Source organism: Papaver somniferum, chromosome 4 (genome assembly GCF_003573695.1).
Source record: "Papaver somniferum cultivar HN1 chromosome 4, ASM357369v1, whole genome shotgun sequence".
In the NCBI taxonomy this organism is placed as follows: domain Eukaryota; kingdom Viridiplantae; phylum Streptophyta; class Magnoliopsida; order Ranunculales; family Papaveraceae; genus Papaver; species Papaver somniferum.
Genome location: NC_039361.1, coordinates 19,312,541 through 19,330,957, shown reverse-complemented (window position 1 = coordinate 19,330,957; position 18,417 = coordinate 19,312,541). Strand labels below are relative to the sequence as shown.

The 18,417-nt window shown below is 36.2% G+C and overlaps 1 protein-coding gene and 1 long non-coding RNA gene across 2 annotated transcripts; both read right to left on the bottom strand.

Annotated features, from left to right (window-relative positions):
* Window positions 1–6,492: 6,492 nt before the first annotated feature.
* Window positions 6,493–12,501, bottom strand: LOC113274862 (E3 ubiquitin-protein ligase XBAT33-like). The gene is made up of 12 exons (XM_026524278.1): window positions 12,437–12,501; window positions 11,831–11,908; window positions 9,859–11,020; window positions 9,693–9,752; window positions 9,069–9,140; window positions 8,793–8,977; window positions 8,502–8,662; window positions 8,352–8,410; window positions 8,225–8,271; window positions 7,965–8,108; window positions 7,600–7,691; window positions 6,493–7,353 (listed from the first exon to the last, which is right to left on the bottom strand). The coding sequence occupies exons 3-12, from the start codon at window positions 10,033–10,035 to the stop codon at window positions 6,809–6,811; spliced, it is 1,542 nt and encodes a 513-aa protein (XP_026380063.1). The 5' UTR covers window positions 10,036–11,020; window positions 11,831–11,908; window positions 12,437–12,501; the 3' UTR covers window positions 6,493–6,808.
* Window positions 12,502–12,610: 109 nt separating this feature from the next.
* Window positions 12,611–17,376, bottom strand: LOC113274863. The gene is made up of 6 exons (XR_003323285.1): window positions 16,912–17,376; window positions 16,103–16,259; window positions 15,892–15,994; window positions 14,693–15,212; window positions 13,809–13,938; window positions 12,611–12,744 (listed from the first exon to the last, which is right to left on the bottom strand). It is a non-coding gene; the product is annotated as an uncharacterized LOC113274863 (long non-coding RNA).
* Window positions 17,377–18,417: the final 1,041 nt, after the last annotated feature.

Sequence of the window (18,417 nt, the reverse complement as noted above, 5' to 3'; positions counted from 1 at the left end):
ACAAGTTTGATATATCGAAAATAACTATACCGTTAGTTCAATAACAAATAATTAAACACCGAAAACTATAAAAAAAAATCTACCTTCCACTAACGGTAAGTCTAAAAGCTTCATGATCCCATGCAAAGAAGATTTAAAATGAAAAACAACATAATATGCTTCACCTAATTAGATTACTCTCTCTTTAACTAGTTGGATTTCCCACACAATCAAAAGGGATGTGTGTTCACTGGATGAGTTTGTAAGGATACAAGACTCTCTATTTATAGAGTTATGACCAAGACATGTTTGAAAACAAGGTCTACCAATTTTGAAAATCCCAAAAATTGCAGTATATGTTTATTTCCAAAATTGGTAAATAAATTGTATTCCAACTCGCAAAACTGATTAAATAGTGTGGCAAGTGAAATTAGGTAGTACACATCCATGTACTTGATTAGTATAAAAACTAGAGATATGCAAACCTCTAGGGTTTGGTGAGCATATAATTCGATACCAAAATATGATATTAAAAATACGTTTACAAGATATAGCCTTGAGTATCAAAGGAATATACTTGAACATTAAGATATTAGAGTTTGGCATATGTTCAATTATTAAGTCGACACGTATGAACATTCCAATTTTAACTAGTGTACATCTCGATGTATGCAGAAACCAGAAGATAACATACATGTTGAAAATGTAAATACAAGTCAGAAAAAATCATGATTGGTCCATGGATCAGGCATGAATTAGGATCAATCCTGGAATCGATCCATGCCAAAAGTTATCGTTTTTGGGATTGGTCATGATTCCACTTTTCAACTACGAAACAAGTTCGCAAGTCTACTTCCTTAAACTATGTTTTCTAAATTTCTTTGAAACATCGTTCCCAAGGTTTGAATTCACTCAGAAGTTAAACAAATTAAATAATAACAAGTTACCAATTAATGCAGTATCGAGAATACGAAGTCCATAAGTAAATTATACTTCTTAACTTTGTATACTTAAGATGTTGAAAAAACTATTGTATATCATTCCTTAATATACTTTGATCATACTATTGTGACCAAGTCACCAATATAATAAGGTGTTTATTACAAATTTAACTCTGCATGTTATGTTTTTAATGAATAAAGACTTGAAAGAACGAAAAGTTGGAAATGAAACAAATCAATTTTGTAGTTATTAATCTCGAACTAAATAAGGATGATTTCTTCATTGTCTTCGATATATCTTCAGCTATTCATGAGTAACCAAAGCATGTTTCGACATTTCTATGTTCCTAGTCTAACCTAACAAAGTTGACTTTAGTAATCGACTCAAGCGACTACGAGTTTTGGAACCAAATTTGACATCCCAACGCTTGGTGGGTTGAACCGAACAATGATCTTACACCCTAGAGTGTAACTGGTACAATAGCTGAAATATGTTAGGTATCTAATATTAAGTTTGTAGTAAACATGTAAGTCTGGTTCTACCCAACACCAATATCGAGATATTGGTCTGAAGAAAAACCCTTCTTCGTACTGCTAAGCTTGATCTTTTATATAAAATATCACAAAGTATCTCCTATAGAGAAAAACTAAGGAGACTATTTAAGTTTTGATATTTCAACAGTTTTGTTAAAGCAGTCGAATGTTCTCCTAGATAATAGTATGGTAGTAAAGGATACTTGTTCTTCCTCCGATCAATATGATTGTTCGAAAAAAGGTAGTGGATAGCAGTTCACATTAGTGCAGGAGATATTTAGGTTGTTTGATTAAGGATTAATTACCTTTTAATTAGTGTACAATATTTTGAGTTAATCATTTTAATTTATAAGATTATCCACATCATCTTATAGATTTAATTTGAAGTTTTAAATTATTGCAAATAACCATAAATGATATAGACCATGACCCACAGGGAAGTCTTCAGGTGTTATTTGAGATATGATTTTAAATGAAATATTAGATTGGAAATTTCTTAATACCCACAGGTAAAAGATGTTTTTAATTTGATATTTTAAATTTATTAGTCACATCATATAGCATCATATATACGTGTATGCCATTTGTATGTATGATATAATGTGTTGTTGTAAATTTTACCCACAGGAGGGTTACAATAACTTAAAGTTTTAAACTAGATTAGTGAACATTGGTTGAATTTCTAGACTTTGTTTTCTTCGTTAATTAATTGTGAGCATATTTGCTATTTTATGTAGCTATGCAATCCGCTTTTTTGAATGATTCATCCTCTCATATCCCAATATTGAATGGTGAAAATTATAAGGAATTGAAGGAGAAAATTCTCTTGTATTTAGGATGCATAGACCTTGATTTAGCAATCCGTGAGGATGAACCACCAATTGTTATTGCAACTGGTACTCAGGCTGAGAAAGCAGCATATGAACGGTGGGAGAGATCCAATCGTCTAAGTTTGATGCTTATCAAGTCCCAAATTAATAAGAGTATCAGAGGTTGAATTCCTAAACGTGACAGAGTGAGGGACTATCTTCAATCTATTGAAAAAAAATTTGCTACTTATGACAAGGTCCTAGCAGGCACCTTAATGCAAAAATTGTCATCAATGAGGTATAATGGGACTTCCGGTGTACATGAACACATTATGGAGATGAAAGATATTTCTTCTCAACTTGGGGATTTAGAAGTGGAACTTTCAGAAAATTACTTTGTCCATTTAGTACTCACTTCCCTACCATCTCAATTTGGGCCATTCAAAATCTCTTACAACACACAAAAGGAAAAATGGTCTATGAATGAATTATTGACTATGTGTGCTCAAGAGGAAGGAAGGTTGGCAGGAGAATCTAGAGAGTGCCCATCTAGTTTCACGGGGAAAAGGACAAGGAGAGAAAGGGGAAAGTTCTTTTCAAAAAAAAAAGAACAATAATTTATCGGTTAACAAGACCAACTTAAAGAAACCTATTAAGTGCTTCTTCTGCAAAAGGAAAGGCTGCATGAAGAAAGATTTCCTCAAGTATAAAGCATGGTTTGAAAAGAAAGGTAATCTCATCATCTCATTAGTATGTTTTGAATCCAATATGATTTATTTTCATCGCAATACTTGGTGGATTGATTCTGGTTTTATAATTCACATTGTCAATACTATGCAGGGTTTCCTCAGCTTAAGGAAACTGACAAACAGTGAATTTTGCATCTATTCTGGAAACAAGATTCCTTCTATTGTAAAAGTTGTTGGAGCCTATATATTTTTCCTTGACTTTGGTTTTATTTTGGATTTTAAAAAAAACCTTTTACATTCATTCGTTTTCTAGAAATCTTATTTCTGTTTCAAAATTTGTGTTTTCTTGGTTTTGAATTTTAATTAATAATTTGTAAGTTTGTTAAAAGACTCGGATGTTGTTGATTTTGGAAAACGTTAACAATGGTTTATACGAGATTAATTTAGATTCTTATTTTAACCATAACCACCTCGATTGAAAGTATTGGCATAAAGTGTAGTATTGTGAATAAAGAGTACGTCATCTATTTTATGGCATTGAAGATTGGGACATATATCCATTGCAAGGTTAAAGAGGTTAGTGAGACAGGGTATTTTGCAAACCCTTGATGTCTCTGACTTCGGTACTTGTCTGGACCGTATAAATGGAAAACAGACTAACAAGATAAAGAAAATTGCTAGGAGAAGTTCCAACATTTTGAAAATCATTCATACTAATATATGTGGACTGTTTACACCTCCATGTTTGAATGGTCAAAAATGGTTCATCACCTCTATTAATGATAATACAAGATTTTTGTATGTCTATCTTCTTAATGATAAAAGTGAAGCATTACATGCTTTTAAACCATTTAAGCCGAAGTAGAGAAACAAATTGATAAAGCTATACAGATTGTAATATCAAATAGAGGAGGTGAATATTATGGAAGATACACATACACAGGACAAAAACCAGGTTCATTTTCAAAATTCCTTGAAGAACATGGAATTGTTGCACAATATACGACTCCTGGCTCCCCACTAAAAATGGTGTAGCTGAAAGAAGGAATCATGCGTTAATGGACACAGTAAGAAGTATGGTTAGTAAATTAATTCCCAATCTCTATGAGGAGTGAGGCCTTAAAGACAGATGTGTACATCCCAAACAGAGTTCCAAATAAAGCACTTCCAAAGACTCTTTGAGTGAGGCCTTAAAGACACATGTGTACAGAGTTCCAAATAAAACACTTCCAAATAAACCTAGTTTGATACTACATGTATAGGGTTGTCAATTTGAGGACAGGTCTTACAATCCACAAGAAAGAAATTGGATCCAAGAACAGTCAATGGACTTTTCATTAGCTATACGGAGATATCCAAAGGGTTTTAGGTTTTATAGTCCTAACCATAATATGGGAAAATAGTTGACGCCAGAAATGCAAGATTCATAAAGGATGGCCGTATCAGTGGGAGTCTTAAAAGAATTTCCATTGAAGAAGTGGCGATTCATAAACTACCCTAATAAAGAGCCAATAATAACGGAAACTAAATTACAACAAATTCAAAATGAAAATGTTGAGATTCCATATGAAGATCCTCAAGATCAAGGAAATCTGCAATTCCCTCGGACTATAAAGTGTATTTCAAGAATGTGACTTTGACATTGGAGTTGAGGATAATCAAGTTACATTTTCATAAGTTATTTATAGTACCAAACAAGTGTTTACTTTAATGTCAACTATCAAGGCAAAGTTTGTGTGGTATGTTACAAAGAAACCTCACAATCTATGGTTAAAAGATTTTTTATCACAGGGCTTAGAATTCGGGATTACATATCTAAGCCATTAGTATTATTCTGTGATAACTCAGCTGCAGTTTTCTACTCCAACATTAAGAAAAGTGGGAGTAAGAATTAGCATATCGATATCAAGTAGCTTTTGTCAGAAAATGTGTCAAGATTAAATCACGTGAATAAGGTGCACATTAACACATAATTTATGCTTGTAGATTCATTGACAAAAGGATTATATCCTCGATTGTATAGGGATCTTGTTAAGCATATGGGTCTGATCAACCTTTATGTGTATTATGTATTGTGCGTTTCGACACTTTCTGAATTATGTGACTTGCAGCATTTGGGAATAAAATTTCTATATTTTCCATTCAACTTGTATACGTAAGGTTTTGGGAAAATTAGAAATGTCTCGTTGGAGACAACAGTTGGACCTGAGTAAGTAATTGGTACTTGTTCATAAAGTCTTTGTGATGGACCTATTTATAGAATGATGTTATCGTGATACATGGAGGGGATTGCTCGTTAATAGAGTTTTGACCGCCATGATTCGTACATTATTTTTGTATATAGGTTTCATTTTGATGAGATTTCTCATTCGCCACATAAAGAATATTCATCTACTTACAGAATGAAGGGAAAATGAAGTTCAAAACACAAATGTGTTACATGGTCCAAGTGGGAGAATGTTAAATAAAACAGTGATTTGGCCCATGCGCCACATCTCTAATTGAGAACGGTTATGAATAACCAACTCATGTTTCTTCACTTATTGCATCCCTTCCAAATAGGTGTCTTTTGAGTTGAAATCTCATGTCTGTAACTCTTGATGGAAGAGTTATATAAGGAGAAAAACAAGGGTCCCTAATCTCACCGAAAGATTTTTTATTAAGTTTTTTGTAACCATCATAATGAGAGAAACATAAAGATTTGGTAGAGATTAGAAACAAGGATTCTTGTAATAGCTTTTTCTTGTTTCACTGCTTATTGACGGTACTTCTTTTATTACGGCATCCATACATCACTCAAAGAGTTGGCTTTCTGGTTTCTCTATTGGTTCTTATTATCCTGATCAAATCGACCATGACCCGAGATATGTGATCTTATCTTATTTCCACATAAAGAATTCTAACAGATCCCCCTAGAATTTAGATTCAAGATTTGCTTCAATGTTTTGCTTAAACGGAAGTGAGCTAATCAGTTAATATTGTTTATGAGTTAGTAGGCCTGCTATTGTATCCCCGTATCAGATGTATAAACTCACGAACACTATCAGCTGATTAGCTCATTTCTTCGCAAGCAAAACCCTAAAGCAAACCTTGAACCTAAACTCTAGGCCACTTTTTCCTTGATAGAAGGCATCTTGAAGGACCATAAGTGTTAGTATTAGTTCTAGGAAATTTTTTTTCTTGGAACTTTAAGCTTAACTTTAAAATACGAAGAAATCTATGTCTGAGAGAGATCCATTCACACATTGAACAGTATTGGTTTACTTATTTTCAGAATGTGCTCGTTATTGTGAGAAAAACATCCGAGAGTATTAGCTTCAAATCCGTTACGGTTTAGTTTTTATGAGAAAAAAAATGTTGTCCAAAGTGTGAGTGGATCCTCTATTTCACTTAAATGCAGAAGTATTATACATCTTATAGGACCAAACAACCAATGAGGCACCAATTTGTTTGGATTGGTAACCCTCACCCCGATAGCAGCCATGCCAGACAAGGCTGGAACATGTGTTCTCATGACCAAAAAAGAAAAAAAAGTTGGTATACACATGTAACAATGATTTTTAAAATTATAATCAGTTACAACAACCAAAACACAGAATCTCTTAAGCAGCCATGGAAGTAATTTTTATCTACTTCAATGCTTACATCTGATGAACATTTTCGAAATGATAAAGCTAACCAATATATTTAAGAACATCTATAAACCCAAAACCAGACATGGGCATAGTGGGAAACAAACAAATTTCACCGATTCTAGCCCGAGGACAACAAAAAAAAAAAACCTAGTACATTCTGCACATCCATAAGCAATGGAAACCTATAACTTCTACAAAAAGGATTTTTATACACAATGAAGTCAAGCGTTGATTTCGGAGTTGCATTGATGCTCTCTGTGGCAACTTCTTCTAGTCCAGAATATACTTGAGCATGTTGTTTTGTCAAACCTTGTTCCTTCTGTTTTATCTTCTTCTCCTCCAATCGTTCCTTGTGATCGACGCGGTGACTCGTCTTCATTTTCTCTACCCGAGGGTTCAAAGGACGGGCAGGAGTCTTCGTTGCATGTGCACATGGGAATAGGAACTGAAGGGAATGGACTGCAAGACACAGGACATGAAAAATCGGAAGAAACTGAAACAACACGGTTCTTGCGAATTTCGGGTCTAAGTGAGGTAGGTGAGGGTTCTGGGTCATGATGAAGCATACATGGGGTGCAAAGTCCTAGAGATAGATGTTGTTTGAGCTCCTCCTTTGCTGGAGAATTAGACAATTTTATAAAAGAGATGATGCCGTTTCGGCAAAGTGGGCACGGAATGGAACCTGGTGGTCCCACCATGTCGGAAGGAATGTTGCTTGCTGAGCAAAGATAGAGCGCACATCTTACACAAAGCTCATGCCCACAACCTGAAAGCACGTATGATAACATTAGGGATCATCAATCATGATAGTTTAAAGGTCAACCAGTTGATACAAGTCAGATTCGACATGAGTGGAACCACAGTTGGGTTGATTTGAGCATGAAAATTAGCTACAATATGTAGTAGTGACTTGGGGAATGAATTGTAGAAAAAACAGCTCAAACAGGAAGAATAGCATGCAAAGTTGACCAATTTAACCAAGACATAAGGGTGGATGAATTATAGAACAAACCTTCAGCGGCTACAGTGCATGCCTTCTCCAGGCAAACAGCACAGACATCACTATCATCAGCTGAGGCACTAGAAGATTGCAACCCACATTCCCTGCAGTTGATTTCTTACGAATTAGGATACTGACTGAAGATGAATAAGTACATTTTTTTTCCCGCAATCATATGTATCTTCTAATGTTGCTCTCAACATGAAATATGTCCACATATATAAGAAGATAACATGCGAGTTTTAAGTTCGCAAAATGAATTACGAAGAAGCATCTCAACACAATCGGTAAAGCAGTACTTGGACCGTATTCATAAAGCAACTTTTGAAGATCAAGTGTTTAGAAATTTCCAAATCAGGAAACAGAGAAAAGATCACCTTGCTATATTCAGTGCACTCATGAGAGGCAACGAGAGGTAAACTGATGGCGGAAACGTCGGTAGTTCTAAGTCAGAACTAGGTGTCAGCAAGGGCTCAAGCCAATGGCGTCCCCATATCCTCGCAACATCCAGAGGTAGCCACCTAAAATTTGGTGAAAATATATGATATGTTTAGTGTATCTGTAGAAAGTTCGCCCAAGCAGCTAAAGTTCACTAAAAAGATTCTAGTTGTACTGCTAAAAACAACTGAGAATGTACCCGTTGCAGTTCAGTGTAAATCTACTAGCACCTCTTCCAAGAAGGATCTGTAGAAAAAGAAATTCATTAAATTCCTAGAACGTAACGAAAAATAATGCATGATGCAGTGTAAAGGAAGTTTTTTAACCTGACAACACTTCAGATTGCCTCCACATGCAGCATAATGCAAAGGAGTACTTCCAGCTCCTACAATAAAAGCCAGAACCTGGAAAGTTAGTGACCAATGATACCTAATGGAACACTATTAGCAAGCAACCAAGTTTCATATATAACGCACCTATCAGATCCATCGAGGTTCCATAGTGAAATGTCACAGCAGAGACATTTGCATGAATATCCAGTAGTAGCTGGACACAATCAAAATACCCATTAAGTGCAGCCATATGGAGAGCAGTTATACCACCATCTGCCGCCTTGTTAACAAACTTGGAAAGTGCACTGCATTTGGCATACAACAGAACTGGCTCAGAAAATTGCCATTTGGAGTCTTGTCCAACGGTGTTAGTATATACAGACTTCAGTAACGAGTAAAACTCGTAGGAGAACAAAATGAAAAAAAAAAACGTACGGTTGGTCAAATTTGTTGCTTGAATTAGTCGCAGGTCCTCCTTCTCCACTGGTCTGAGAACTGATGACTTCATGTGGAGCACTTGGGATAAAATCCGCTACAACTAGTCTTATACATCTAACATGTCCATTTACAGCTGCAAAATGGAGAGCTGTCCGACCACTGAGGTAGTCAGCTCGTATAACCTGGAAACAAACACAGGCGAATAATAGATAGTCTCAGTAAAATAACCAAACAAACATACACCTAACTAGAAAATGTAGAATGAATACTCACATTGCTACGGTACAGCAGGAGTGTCTGCACAACTTCCCAATGCCCATACCTGCACGCATGCATCAATGCCGTCTTTGATACATATAAACAACAATACCCAATCAGTAACCAATTACATTCAAGATATATCAGTTGTGTAGGACGAGACCAGGATACTTATGTCTTAATTTTAGACAAGAGGTTCTAAAGGATAATTCCAAGTTGCCCATGCCCTAGCTAGCACTGAGAGTTGAACATCAAATAAATTTGGGCCATCCCTCTCCCAAAAGTCTAGCATTTACAGGAAGTGGGTGTTAGTCTAGCATCTACAGCAAGTGGTTATTAACATCTTATCAGAATCTAACAAAGTGTCTAAAGTTGACGAGTAACTACAAATATTGATGTATCGATAACTCCACAGACTATTGCCAAGAAGCCTAAACAACCAATTTGATTCATAATGTCATAATCAAGAGCTACACATTGTTGGAAAATGAAAAAATCTACTTCTAAAAATTTTACCCTCTGAAACTAATACAAGGATCTTGCCCATTAAAAATCTGAATTTCTATAAGGAATCACTTAATTGGCAGCTAAAATAAAATATAAGAAGGGGAAAAAAAAGAGTAAAGTTGATAACTTTACCTGTCCACAGTAGTTCCTGGAATTCACATCTGCTCCTTTCTCAAGCAACAATGCTACAATCTAATAACCAAAACAAAATGAAATTACAGATTGTATCTATCAAGATCTGAACTATCACAATGAAATCTTCAGCATAAAGGGGGCAACTTTATTTGATTAGACTTACTTCATTATGTCCTCTAGCAGCTGCAAAATGAAGTGGAGAATTTAAACCACCAAAAGTAGAATATTTAGCTAACCCAGGATTGAATTCTAATAACATTCTAGCTTCAACCAAATCTCCATCTCTAGCTGCACTCACTAATCTCTCCCCTGATGCGGAACACCCAAATGAATTCCCCATCTCCCCCCCAACCCCCTTCTCTCTAGAATACTCAGAAACCCAGAAAAAAATAATCAAAGAAGAGTCAGAAGAAAGAAACAAGAAGACCCCAAATCTGAAAAAGACTCGGAGAAACCAGAGAGAAAATAAAACAAATTTGTGGGGGTGTGTGTCTATTTGGAACCAGAGATTATCAAGTCAAATGGCATGACTTGTTAGACAGTAAGGAGGAGTGAAATTATTAAAAAAAACAATTTCAAAACAAGAGACAAAACTTGGAACGGTATCTAATAAAGAAAGAAATTTGGGGGAATTTTGATTGAAAGTATTAGAAAATGAATTGATTGACTTGGAAGGTAAAGCTGTGGAGTAAATTTGAAAAGCAAACAGAAAAAGATGTCCCTTTTAATAAAAGCATGTAACAAACGGATAAAAAAAACCACAGAGGAGGGAGGGAGGAATGGCCTTTTTTATTCAACAACCGACATTTTAACATCACACACCACCCACATTTTACTGAAAGTTATGTCCCTTTGTGCCGTGGGATGGCGCATAACTGAACTTCTTGCCAGATATAGCGACTTGTTAACGCGGCAATCGCATTCATAGAATGTTCAAGGAAGGTGGACTGACAGTGTCCAATGCAAGAAGGGAGATTCCATACTTATTAGTTCAGTCAGGCTGTTCAGCTTATACATGTGCTTTTATAGCTGGGTAGTGGGTGATGTACGAGTTGTATTATTTTGCATTATTCTGGTAAAATTCTGGCTTGAGAGCTAATTCTGGTATAATTATAGCGCGGGATACAATTCTGTTTATGATTCTGATTCTGGAGAAGGAGAAGTCCAGATATTTTACTTCACAAAAAGTCGACATTTTTGCTTCTAGAAATTGTTCTGAAATTCCACACCCAAACTGACTTCTTGTTGTTTGACTTCTAGAAGTCAAAAGAGCTATTTCTGAATAACGACGTTCTGAAGCCAGTCGGACAGATGGAAATCCAAACCTGCAGAAGAAGAAAACATTAGCCTGTCAGAAGAAACTAGTTTCCCGGTCTATCAACCCGCCACTGTTAATGATGGAGAGGAGGGGGTATTGTTTACATTTGGGGAATCCTCCTTTGGGGATTATTTTTCTTCACTTTTAACCTTTGATCCCTTTTACTTTTGGGGGCATGTTTAAGTTGCGAAGTGTTTTACTTTTCAAATATGTTGGACTGACAAGTAAATTCCACCTACCAACGAACTTAGCTAGAAAAATCCGATCCAAGTTATTAAATGAACCCCAAAAATTTGGTAAGTGTTGCAATCAAATGACGATATTAGTACTTAATAATAGATTATGAAAGCAAATAAGTATCTCATGTCTGGGAAGAAAAACAAAAGAGAAGGTTAAATAAAACTTAATTTTAGTAGATAATATCTAAAATGTTCGAAAGCAACTTGAAAGACAAAGTTGGTGACCTTATCCATCACCATATATTTTTAGCAGTTAAACTTGGCTATCCAAATTGCCACCATGACAGTGGAGAACATTTTTACTGGTGTAAAAGTGGCGGTGTTTACAGCAAAGAAGGTTGGTTCCACCTGGTAGTCTGTGGTAATTAGAGAGGCGCCAACCAGTAGGTCTTCTAATCTTACCACTGGAATGAAGGAATAATAATCAAAGAGAATAATCAGCGCTACGTAAAAGATAAACCTTCATTGTTCACCATCAGTTTTGCTGAACATTGTTGTTTTAAGGTAAGGTAGATTCCAGAACAATCAAAAAACGACTTGTAAATAACACCACTTTCTAAATAACAAAGGACTCTAACCTCAAGTATGAGACTGAGGCCACTGTCCTTTGGTTTACTTTTCACCGTTTTTGCCGCATCTTTTGCAGTTCAGGATCCCTGAATATTAAGTCAAAATGTTATCAACCAGTAAACAACTTGTTTTCTTTTCTGATACAGGTAGCTCAAAATGACCCCCTGGGCCAGCCTCACTGCTTGCCAACCCCAACTATTTACCTTACCACTTTAACCAACCTCCAACCCCTACAACGTACCTCCCTTACAGGGAGATAATGAAACATCCACCTTATTGAACGGGGAGCCTCATCAAGTGAAAAATCTAAATGGCTATTTGGCATTACCCTAAATGTTGCACTTAGGCTTGTATTGTTTTTTCCATCTAGGGCTCACTTTTTTGACCAAGATAAAATCCCCGTTCATCGTATTGAGTAATATACCAACAAAATTAGGTATTACAAGAAAAGTAATGTATGACTAGTGCCTTGGCGAGGCGTGGCTCTATATTTATACCCCTAGGCTTTGTACAACATAGAGTGGTGAAAGGTCTGGTGAGGGATGTTAAATAACCCAGCTTAAAGTCGCAGTTTTCATGCCAAGAAAAATAAATTTGTGAGTAGCGATCTGCACCTTTCAATGTGGTCAAGTATTAGAAGCCTTGGTCCAGGAGGGACTCCCACTTCTCTAAGTACACTGCAACATATTAAGACATAGAGAAAAGGTTGTCATCATCTTCATAAATGCTATGAACATACACAAATAAAAACAGGTGATATGAACTCCCACAACAAGACTTGCCTATCAGTAAGCATAGGTATAGTAATGTCTATTAAGAAGCCTTCCTGGAAGTTCTTCTCATAATTTTGAAGCCCAAGATTCGACAACATGCATCTTGTTCTGGTATACTCCCTTGATGGCGGAGAGATTCTGTCACCTAGCTACACAGTCACAAAATAGAGTGGAATATCAATTGCTTAATGAGAAAGAGAAACGTTTATATTCACTAAGAAGATATGCTGTTCAAAGAAAGACAGAAAAAGGAACATCGAAATCGAAACATACACATGGTAGATGCTTAAGTTTTACACATAACCGTAGTCCATTTATAACATGCTAAGAAGAAGTTTGTATCGGCATAATTAGCTACGGCAGACTTTCATTCTTCGTCGGAGATACGTTTCCTCCTTGAGATGCTAGAAAAGGGACGGTGGTACAAACACTAGAATACTAACAAGTACTGGCAGATACTTAGCAGAACGGAGGATGGTACCATACCCTAGCTTGCTAACATTTTATCAGCACTGTCACATGCCAAAGGTCATACTATCAACATATAGTTATATCACATAACTATCTATATTCAACCAAAGAGACAATAGGGTAGTTATCTAATCTTGCTGCCTAAAAAGTCCAGCAAGAGAAGGCTATATACAGCATGTCCTGAACTAAGACATCAATCACAGTGATGTTCTCCACGCAAGATTTTCAGAACTGAGACTTCTGATCTCCAGCAGCCAGTTCCACAACCCAATTTTAAAGATTTCGCATAACAGTTTCACAATATATGATAGAAATTTTTGTGATACAAACACAAACTTGATCTAAAACTATCAGCATGATGTGCAATACATAAACTGGTATGCTGCAGCCAACAAAGCCGAATCTTCAAAAAATGTTGGACGAATCACTTCTCTAAATCCTAAGCTCAGATTTTGCATAACAATAAAACAAGGTATTAGAGAAACTAATATACGTCAAAACCAGTACGGACCGTATGGTACATGGATAATGTTTGTGATTGTGAGAAAAATATTTCACCTAATGAAAGTATGTTTATCTCTACGGGAGGTACATATTCTATATAATAAACGCATTCCATAGAATGTGATTTCGTGGGTGATGACTCAAATACTTACTTTTGTTGCAAAGAGTAAACATCCAAGAGCGTAGACTCAAGATTGGTACAAATAACAGAACTAAACTCTTTCCCTCATATGCTTACCTGAAAGGCAGTACCTCCAACAAGCGCACCGATGACTCCGGTTATGACTGCTTTCACTGCCAGATTAGGATCCCCCATCGACGTCAGCATCAATCTAAGCAGGACTTCAGCACCAAAACCTGCTGCCATCCTGCAAAATCAATGCTTTCATTCACTTAGGTGTCAAGATGAAGACTCGCCACATTTATACATCAAGGACTAGATAATGAACCAAGTTCAACAGTCAGATTGTTATCAAGCAATGGACCCCCTGTGATTTTACAGCGAGCACTATTCATCCATCGAATCGTTGGCGAAGAACCAAAGACGCGGATAGAATGGGTTAGTTAGTTACTGAGTCTGGACATCCTCTTTTCCTCTAATTCTTTCGTAAAACAATTAATACTGACACGGGCACCCCTCATAGCAGCAAAAATACGAGCTTGTGTCATAGGACTATGGCTGAAAGCCTGTAAAATTGAAAGAGCGTGACCAAATGGAAAGAGACCTACAAACTGAAGTTACAGTACTAAACAGCATTGAGTCTACAGTATTAACCCAATTCCCCTAATCGGAAACAGAGATATGCATGCACATAGGAATTTAGTAGTAAATCGAATTCAGCTTCACTCAATTTTTCTTTTTACACCCCTAATTTCCATTAACTTGAGTTTCTTAATTGAGCAAAAAAATAGAAGTGAACTTTCAAAGTGGATTGATCTGAACTAGTCAATGCAGTCACCTAAAACATGAAAACTTGATGAAATACAATAATTCACATAAGTGTGAGCAGCTACAAAATAGCAAATTTAAAGAACATATAGGGAAATAGATAAAAAGGAGTAAACTTCCAGAGTGGATTGATCCAAATCTGATTATACAAAAGAAAGTTAATACAACAGTACCTTAATGACAAGTGAATGCTGTGGATAGACATGCTTAGCAACCTCAGCTAAGGCTCCGGTGAAAGCACCACAAGCAGCTCCATGGATTACACCAAATGTAGTAACAACAGGAAGTTCAACAACAAAAGATTGTTTGGAAACCCAATCATGGGATCCATTTCTTAACTCCTTGATTTTCGTATCAAACTCGGTTTTTCTTGAGATTGTTTGGAGCTGATTTATCACTTGTTTATAGTTATTTTTAGGTATCCTCACCACTGCTCCACCTTCTTGTCCATCCATCTTTTACTAAAAACCCTAATAATCACTAAACTTCTTCTTAGTTTCTGCCCTAGCTGTGATAGACATATTGATACAACCTTTCTCGGCCCCTGCATGGCACTTTTTGGTTTCTGAAGTAAAACATAGCCCATGGCTGGCGGGCCTATAAAACATCCAGACAATCAATTTTTGGCCGGTAGCTTGTGTTTTTAGGTACGGATCTCGGATGTACATCTTCTAAGCTTGCAACCCACATTCTCTGCAGCAGTGCAGAAGATATCAATACGAGTTAATCCAGAATACTGAAGATTAATAAGCGTTCTCTTATATGCAATCATACATATTTGAAAAATCTTCTAGTGTTGCTTTCTATATGAATAATGCCCATGTAAACAAAAAACATGACATATACAGATATGAGTTTGCATAATCAGCAATGAGAAGCATCTCAACTTGATAAGTAAAGCAGTACTTGAACTTTACCAATTGATGAACTCTTAAGATCAAATTTTAGATTTCAATTTATAAGGTAAACAAAGCAAAAGATCACCTAGCTATGTTCAGTGCACTCATGAAGGGCAACCAGAGGTAATTTGATGTCCGAAATATCAGTAGTTCTAAGTCAGGACCAGGTGTCAGCAAGTTTAAGACAATGGTGTCCCCATATCCTCACAACATCAAGAGGGAGACACCTAAAAGTAGGTCGAAATATATGGTATGCTTAGTGTCTGTTAAAGAAAAAGAAAACAAGAAAGTTAGGCGAAGCAGCTAAAGTTCACTGAAAAGATTCTACTTGTACTGCTAAAGCAACTGAGAATGTAACCCATTGCAGTCTAGCACCTCTTCCAAGAAGGATCGCAGAAAAAGAAATTCTCTAAATTCCTAGAACGCAAAGAAAAATAAAGCATATTTACGCGGGATAAAGAAAGTTTCTTAACCTGACAACAATTCAGATTGCCCCCACAAGCAGCATAATGCAAAGGAGTACTTCCAGCTCCTGTAATAAAGCCATTATCTGGAAAGTTTAGTGACCAACGGTACCTACAAACAGCATACAGTTGTCAAATTTGGACATCTTTGGTGGTTGCATCTACAAACTTTAATAATGAGTAAAACTCCATGGAGAGAAAAATGAAACAAACAACATACAGTTGGTCAAATTTGTTGCTTGTATTAGTCTGAGAACTGAAGACTTCAGGTGTGGGACAAAATCTGCTACTACAGAACTACTAGTCTTATACATCTGACGACTGACATGTCCATTTGCAGCTGTGAAACGGAGAGCTGTCTAGTCGACTAGTATAACCTGAAAACAAACATAAGGTTTCAAGTATTAGGCCCCAAATACCATAAGTACAAATAGCCGTACAGACATCTACCTAAATAGAAAGTAACCTAAACCAAATGGAAATTTTAGTTAGGAAACTCGCACTGCTACTGCAGAGCTTCAATGCCGTCTTTGACACAATGAAACAAAATCCATTCACTAATTCATTAGATTCAGGAACAATTGTGTAAGACGAGACCTAAATACTTTGTGTCCTCAATTTAGACCAAGTGGTTGTAAAGGATAATTCGATATTACACATGCCCTAGCTAGCACTGAAAGTTGAATATCAGATAAATTTGGCCAACCCCTCTCCAAAAAATCTGAGTATTTGGAGCAATTGGACTAAAGAGTATATAGTTGGAAAATAACTATAATACTGATGCATTGGTAATTCCGCGCATTAATTAATGTTATAAAGCATAGACAACCAATGTAATTTACAGTGGTATGATCAAGAGCTGCATACTCTTGATAATCTAATTCTAAGAATTCAACCCTTGAACTTGAAACTGACTACTAGTTGTTAATAACCTAATGCAAGGATCTTGCCCTCTAAGAGTCTGATTACACAATTTTAACTTGATTAGTAAAGGAACTTCAGAAAAAAGAGTAAAGTTGATAACTTTACCTGTCCACAGAAATTCCTGGAATTTACATCTGCCCCCTTTTCAAGCAACAATGTTACAAATCAAAACAAAATGAAGTGGAGAATTAAGATTTAGCTAAACCAGGATTGAATTCTAATAACTAAATCTCCATCTCTAGCTGCACTTACTAATATCTCTCCTGATGCTGAACACCCAAATGAATTCCCCATCTACCCCACAACCCCCTCTCTTTCTCTCTAGAATACTGGGAACCCAGGAAGACGAGTTAGAAGAAAAGAAACAAGAAGACCCAAATCTGAAAAACAATCAAATTTGTGCGGGGTGGTGTAGGTTAACTGCGAGTGAAATTATTCGTTTCAAACTAGAGACGAAATTTGTTAGGAGAAAATGAGTTGACCTACTTGGAAGGTAAAAGAGGTGTGGGGAGTGCGGAGTGGAGTTGATATGAAAAGCAACCACCACCAGGAAAATGTTGCCTTGTACTGAAAATTTTGTCTTTCTGTTCTGCCTTGGGGTGGCATAAAACGGTAGGCTGACTAATAAATAACCTAGTTTAATTGGGGCCATAACTTTTAATTGGGGGCCATGGAATTTTGTTTGCCCCCCAAATTTTTCAGGGGTGTAAAAATTAGAAGATGAATATACAACTTTACCCTTGATTAATATTTTTTTTCAGTAACGACCCTCACTAACGACCCTTCACCGACATTAACGACAATTTAGGGTCGTCATATACATCATGATCAAAACAATAACGACTCTAAATTGTCATACACTAACGACTCTTTTTAGAGATTAACGACAGTGTATAACAACATTTCTAAAACATTAACGACTGTTTAAGTCGTCAAATGCGTAACGAAAACAGTAACGACCCTTCCAAAGGGTCGTCAGGGAATTGATCATTTTTATGACGACCCAAAACTGTCGCACATTTCCGCCATTAATGAATCTTCGACAGTTTAGAGTCGTCACTTAAACAGTCTAAACATTAACGACTGTTGAGGGTCGTCAATGAAAATCTTTAATACCCTGACGATTTTTCATAACCTAGAAAAGTTGCAGGTTTGAGTCGTCATTTTTGGTATCAATACATTGACGACTTTCTAGAGTCGTTGGGGTATACATCCCTCGACATTGACGACTCTTTCTCTGTGTTGTGACATACATCCAATCCATGAGAGAATTTAAGATAATCTTACCATCAACACAATCATCTTTGTTGCTTGAACCTTCCCCAATATCATTTCCCCTACTTGAATTACTCACTTCTAAAAACCCTAAATTTTCCTCTAAAACCTCATCTTCTTCTTCTCAACTCAAAAAAAAAAAAAAAAAAAAAAAAAAAAAAAAAAATTGATTCTAAAATCTGAGTCTAATCTAACATAATCTAACCACACTAATTAACTTAACTTAATTAAATTTTAATACTAATCATTCAGGGGCAGTTTAGCCATTTAAAAATATTTTGGTTAAGGGGTGACTCGATTTGAGTTTTAATGACCTTTGTTGTCCTCTAGTGGGAG

Bases quoted from the DNA above. Each gene is read 5' to 3' on its own strand.
- LOC113274862 (XM_026524278.1), bottom strand. From the start codon at position 10,035: ATGGGGAATTCATTTGGGTGTTCCGCATCAGGGGAGAGATTAGTGAGT. The intron at 8,978-9,068 runs GTGAGTATTCAT...GTTTGTTTCCAG, and splicing joins TCCTGCTGTACCGTAGCAAT to GTTATACGAGCTGACTACCT. The intron at 8,272-8,351 runs GTTAAAAAACTT...CTTTTTCTACAG, and splicing joins GCAATCTGAAGTGTTGTCAG to ATCCTTCTTGGAAGAGGTGC.